We start from the raw sequence: 6000 nt of genomic DNA on the forward strand, positions 1-6000 counted from the left end.
GAGAAACCACTTTCTTCACTAAGTTTTACACATGCACAAGCTCAATAGTTGGATTTGAAACAGAGGAGCAGCCCTTTCAAATAGTAGTGAGTCTGATTAATCTGTTCACAGCACAGGAAACCACACTTCAGTGCAGAAGCTACCTTTCAGGTTAACCAATTGTGTCAACATCAAATATGCCTCCAAAGCAAGAATGTCTACTGTTTTGAAAGCTGAGATACAAAGTTTTTGTTGAGATAGGATGTTTCCATTGGCGAATTAGGAAGCTTTTATATGTTCCTGAGATGGCAGTAGGCCTTTTAAGGAAAATTCCAAAGAGAAATAAACATTGCTAAGAGAGTAGTTCAGAATAGGTTGGGGAAGACACTGAAGAAGCAGAGCCCATGAACTTCCGTTTCAATTCCCACCATGAACTTTTGAGGTCATCAATTGTAACTTGTCAACTGCAGCTTTACCAGCTCCTAGAACATATCTTTCTACTTTGGACTGAAATCCAATGTAACACCTGTTAGCTAAATAGCCAATTCTGTAGTCTCCAGTTTAACTCGACCAGCTCTAATCATAATTCTTTCCGAACAAGTTCTGTTACCTTGTGGGTTTTGCTTTTATTGACCTGTACTCTCTGCTTGTAATTTGAGCAGACTTTCTTTTTCCGTCGACTCTGTGTCTCTTGGATTGCAATCACTAAGACCCCCCCCCCCAAAAAAAAACACCTATGGTTGCATTTATAGCCTCTTCTTTTTGGTCCACAGGTCTACGAATTTGAATATCTTAAACTAGAAATTGCCATTAATTTGGGATATTGTAAAGTTCTACAACACTTCTGAAAGCAGGTTTGGATTACCTGGCTTAGAGTTGTCAGATAAATACCATAAAGAAAAGGGAAAGATGACAACCTAGAGATGGCAGCCCTCTAAAAACATTTAAATTTAAAACATTTAAAAATTACATGTAGCCAAACAAAACACAACTGAAAGTTACATGTGGCCATTGCCAAACAATTTGCAAACTCACTGAAAACAGGAGCTATCCCCACCCCCTTCACTGCCCTGCAGGGTTATCCGCCAAGCAAAATCCACAGCACTGATGGCTGAGGTAGTTTCTTGAAATCAGGCTCCATGGCTTTCTTTGTCAAGTCAGCCCTCCACTGCCTGGCTTCTAAGTGGAGAACCATACTCCCCTCTACAGAGCCAGGCACTGTCCTGACCACTCTCCTACCACAGGCCAATTTCTGTGCTGCATCATACACACCATCCCATACTCACTGCTTATCTTTGTTGCATGCCTTCAAATGACTTCACTTTCCCTTTACCAAGCCAAATTGAATCCATCTTTAATTTCATTCATTTGTGTTTTGATTTTTTAAATCCATTCGAAGAACACAGGAGTGGGATTAACTTCTAGGCCTTGGGAGGATAGGGAAGACTTACTAGAGGTGATGTGTACAGGATATAGAAGGAAGACTAGAAGGCTGCCAAGTGGAGAAGGGGAAAGGAGCATTCTAGGTGGAGGAAACAGCATGTGCAAAGTCTTGAAAAACATCCTGAAAGGCTACGGCAGGCTTGCAGGGATATGAGGCTGGAGAAGTTGGCTGTAGTCAGAAGGATAAGGTACCTGTTTGCCTCACTGAAGTAAGAGGACTTGATCCTGGAGACAAAAGGAAACCAAAGGACCTGATTTGGGTCAAGGTCCATGTGAAGCCCATGTTATCCATGGAGTCTGCTCTCACCATAAGCAACTAGTTCCTTCCTCAGTATTCCTACACCCCTTACCATCCCTACCACACACTCAAGGGTTACTACTTACAATTCTTCCAAGTATTTCAGTCTGTGTTTCCATGGACTAGAGAAAACCCAAGGGCAGGGGCCTTTTGTTTTTTTTAACTTCTCTATCCTAATGGTACCTACGAGTGCTGAGCAAGTCAATGATCAATAATTTCCCAGGAGTGGTAGGTTCATATTCCTCCAAGGGATGGCTTCAGCCAACTAAGCTCCAGAGGTAAGAGTAAGGAAAGCTCTAAACCAAAGTCACTACAGCCTTTACTACTGGCCATGAGTGACAGAAACCAAGACCACAGAACTTAACTTGGAGAGCAACTATATACACTTGGGTTGACCCTCCATGAACTTGGACTATCCCTTTCTGCCTAGTTCTGCTCCCTCACCCAAGCTGATAGTGACTCCTATTCCCCCTGGAAATACTGGGTCAGAAGAGACAGGCAACAGCACATCTCTTCTTCTGAACATGCTCCCATTGACTGGGGGTGGTGGTGGCAAGGACACAATCAATGCATTTAGGAAATGCATCCGGCCCTGAAGTGAGAGTGTGTCTGTTCCTGTATGTAAATGCCAAGTTGCAGGAGGTTACCATAGCAACTCCAGCAGGGTGCTGCAGTGGGCAGCTTTGCACAGAGGTGCAGAAACCCCATTCTTTAACATCTGGTCTTTTGCTGTGCACACTGGATCCTAGCAGGCACATCACAGCTTTAGGCCCTGGCTTTGGGAGTCTGAAAAAAAGGAGGTGGGATTTTGAAGACCTGCTAGTCCAATTTCCCTTTCTTCATGCACCACACACAGCCCTCCTTGTGCACAGTAAACACTGCATGTAAAACCCAAAACAGGCTCTTTAGAAACACATAATTCCCTATACTCATTCTTGTAAATTATGATGAACAGATTGTACTTGCACATCAGCATGACTTCCACACAAAATTTACATCCACTGAATAACCCAGCAATTGCACATTTTAATGAGCAGCATATCCACAGTGTCCCCATTCCCAGCCAGCCCCCAGTTTTTATTATGTTATTGGTATGTTTTTAATGCAAAAATAAGTAATGCCATCAAGAGTGTAGGCTGGGCTTAACACGGCCAACTAAGCTGCACTCCAGGAACCGAATACCAACTTTTCAAAGGACCAGGGAATTGAAATTGCTTGTTCGTAGGGATTGGAGAGTAGGGGTTTACTCACCCACTTCTTAATGTTTTCAATGTGAAGAAATGTCTTGTGGATAAAGGGAGATGTTAGAGGACCTTCCACATGTGGTTCTAACCTATGGATGGCCATCAGGAAGCCATGTTCCTACAGAGTGAACTCCAGCTGGCAGGACATTCAATAGGTACAATAGCCTCCTCAACAGTTTCATGGTTTCTCAGTTTGGGGATCTAGAGAGTACCTCTGAATTGGGTCACCTTTGAATTCTCTCGTGGTCAACATAAGGATGATTTACAGCATCACTAAAGAAATAGACTGCATGGTGGGCATGCACAGCAGGGAGACAGAGACATCTGGGGGTGGGGGAAAGTGAGGAAAATTCTGGTGAACCAAGTCAAAGGAAGCTGTGCTGCTCTGCAAGAGGCTGGAGCAGGACCACAGTATGTTTGCAGCCTGGTAGTGACACAGAGAGGCAGATTAGAAGTGATGTAGAGGTTCCAGGACCTGAGGGAGTTTTGTGGCCTAAGAAAATTAATATAGGGGTGTTGAGAGAGAAATGTAAACAAAGGAAGGAAGGAAGGGGGAGCCTCTTCCCCCAGGGAGATAACTGTGTGCAGGAATGCCTATGCCTGCCTATGGTGGCGTTGGGGACAAAGATACCAACATCAACACACTACAGTTGGGTGATTTCTTTATCTAAGGAAGTGTGATGGGACCTGGGCATGTGGAGGTGTCTGGATGAGGACATTGTTGCATGCAGGCGGCAAGGTGGGACTGGCCAGGATGGACAGCAGGGGTAGAGAAAACTTGAGTGTAGTGCAGGAAGGCCCGAGAGTGTCAGTAACCTGGTGACAGATAAAAGAGCCCCCTCGGAGAGTGCAGGCTACAGATCCAGCCGGTGCAGCGTGGCCTGCACACACCGGCCGCGGCGAGGGCGGGGTGGATACCTGTTTAGGCCCCCGGGAAACGCCGTGGGAGTGGGTGTCCAGGGGGTGTGAGGCATGTGGCCAGGGAGTGGGGAGAGGCGCTCGTGGGAGTCGAGCCGGTAGCAGACAAGCGCTCTGTCAATGTGCTCCCGAAGGAAAGCGGGGAGGTCAAGGCCCCGGAACGGTTTCGGAGAGGCTTCTGCAACCCGCCCCTGTGAGGGAGGGCCGCTGCGAGGTGGAAGGCCCAGCGTCCACCGCGGACCTGGGGAGAAGTCGGGGGCAGCCGGGCGCCGGCCGGCAGGTGGGTGCGCAGGGCGGGCCGGGCGCGGGGCGGGTCCGGGGAGGTCGGAGTGGGGGAGGGGAGGCCGGCGGCGAGTGGGTGTGTGGAGCCCGCCGGGGAGGGGGTGGGGGGCCGCCGGGCCGCCTCGACCTCCCCCGGACTCACCCAGCACGAAGTAGGGCAGCTCCGTGTTTTCCAGGTCGTCCACCACGACCATTTCTCCCGGGAAGTCGTTGCGCACCGAGAAGAGGAGCTTGGGCTCGGAGGCCGAGGGGCTGTGCATGATGCTCAGGTCGTTCTCGCGCAGGAAGGGCAGCGCCGACACCGTGATGCTCTTGAGCTTGCACTCCAGCTCCTTGGACGCGTCCACGTCGCCGGCGGCCGTGGCCAGCACCGCTGCCGGCGCCCAGCAGCAGGCGATCAGGGCGCACAGCCCGGCTAAAGCCATCTTGAGCCCCGGCCGCCTTCCTCCGGCGCCGCGAAGGTGGGGGAGGCGGCGAGCGGGCGGGAGCGAGCGAGCGCGGGAGGCGGGGGAGGCTGCGGAGGGACGTGGAGCCCGGAGAGCCCCGCTCCGCGGAGCCAGACGCCGCGCGCACGGCGCGGGGCTTGCGCGCTGCTTCCCGGAGCGCCCGCGGTCTTTGTTCCCCGCAGCTGCTCGGCTGGGGAAGGGAAGGGGGGGAAGGAGGAGAGAAGGGAAGGAAGGACGTCGGAGGAGAGAGGAAGGGAGCTGAGGATTCTAGGGAATCAGGTCAGCCCCCAGCAGGCTGCCGGCGCTGCCGCCTTTCTCCTCCTTCGCCTCCCCTGGCCAGAGCACGCTCTTGGCTGGGAACTACCTGCACAGCATTTTTTCGAAAAATCAGTCTTTGCAATGCAAGATCTTCCCCCACGCATCACCATCCAGATGGCTTGGGAAGGGCACACAGGCACACACACCTTAAAAGGCGCTTCCTGAGAGCAGGTGCGGGGGGGGGGGTCCTCTCTAGATGCAAATGAGCCCCCTCTCCCCCGAATATTTTGTGGATTGGGTGACCCCATTCTTGCCTTTTTTTTACCCACTAATTTTGCATTCGTGTGTTGGAGAAACGGGTGCGGAGAAAAATGGATGTATATATATTTTTACGCAGCACTAACTTTGCAGAAATATTTAGAGGAAATATGTGGCTTCTAGATATAGTTAGCTCAAGAGGTAGTTGTGAACAACAAAACAAAGGCAATGCACTGTGCACAGTGAAGCAGGAGGTCAGAAGTTTTATTGGCAACTTTTTTCAGTTCTTTGTTTCATTTCTGTGACAAATGTTATCTATGGTAACCAATATAAAGTTGATATGGGGAGTGCTACAATTAATTTAAAAAAAAAGTAGAACCAGCTAAAAGAAATCTGGAGCCTTTAGTTATAGAGAATCCCGTCAATATAACAGAGCTGGAAGAAAATGTGTGTAGTGGGGCGGGGGGCAACCTGAAGTGTCTAAGCACCGCTAACAAATTGGAAATAAATGAAAGAGTATCCTTGGATATGGGCCAAGTCAGTACCAGCCCCATCAGAAGTAGAACGCATAGATAACAAAAATAACCCCATATAAATTTTATTTCCACTAGTGCTGGGCAGTGTTGCCTCAACAAAAGGATGACAATATGCAATAAACCATGGTAGAAAAGTGGTTTGTGTGTGCTGGAATCTGATGTTTTACTGAACTTTCTCTCCCGTGATAACCAATAACTTATTTTAAAAGTTTGCCTTCCAACATCATTTACTCAATGCTGATTTAAATACTAGGTGCTGTAAGTCTCATATAGGTAGTTGCTACTCTCTAGGAATTTAATGCACCACACTTTCCAAGGAGGACTTTCCATTTTAGAAA

General features: G+C 49.0%; 1 protein-coding gene across 1 annotated transcript in view; it reads right to left on the reverse strand.

Annotated features, from left to right (window-relative positions):
- The window catches only part of ASTN1 (astrotactin 1), a 300455-nt gene extending 295866 nt beyond the window's left edge, over nt 1-4589 (reverse strand). Inside the window, exon 1 of the mRNA XM_055319541.1 lies at nt 4307-4589. Coding sequence (XP_055175516.1) covers nt 4307-4589 — 283 coding nt within the window. The remainder of the gene's footprint in view (nt 1-4306) is intronic.
- Nucleotides 4590-6000: the final 1411 nt, after the last annotated feature.

This window comes from Nyctereutes procyonoides, unplaced genomic scaffold, assembly GCF_905146905.1.
Source record: "Nyctereutes procyonoides isolate TBG_1078 unplaced genomic scaffold, NYPRO_anot_genome, whole genome shotgun sequence".
NCBI classification, from domain to species: domain Eukaryota; kingdom Metazoa; phylum Chordata; class Mammalia; order Carnivora; family Canidae; genus Nyctereutes; species Nyctereutes procyonoides.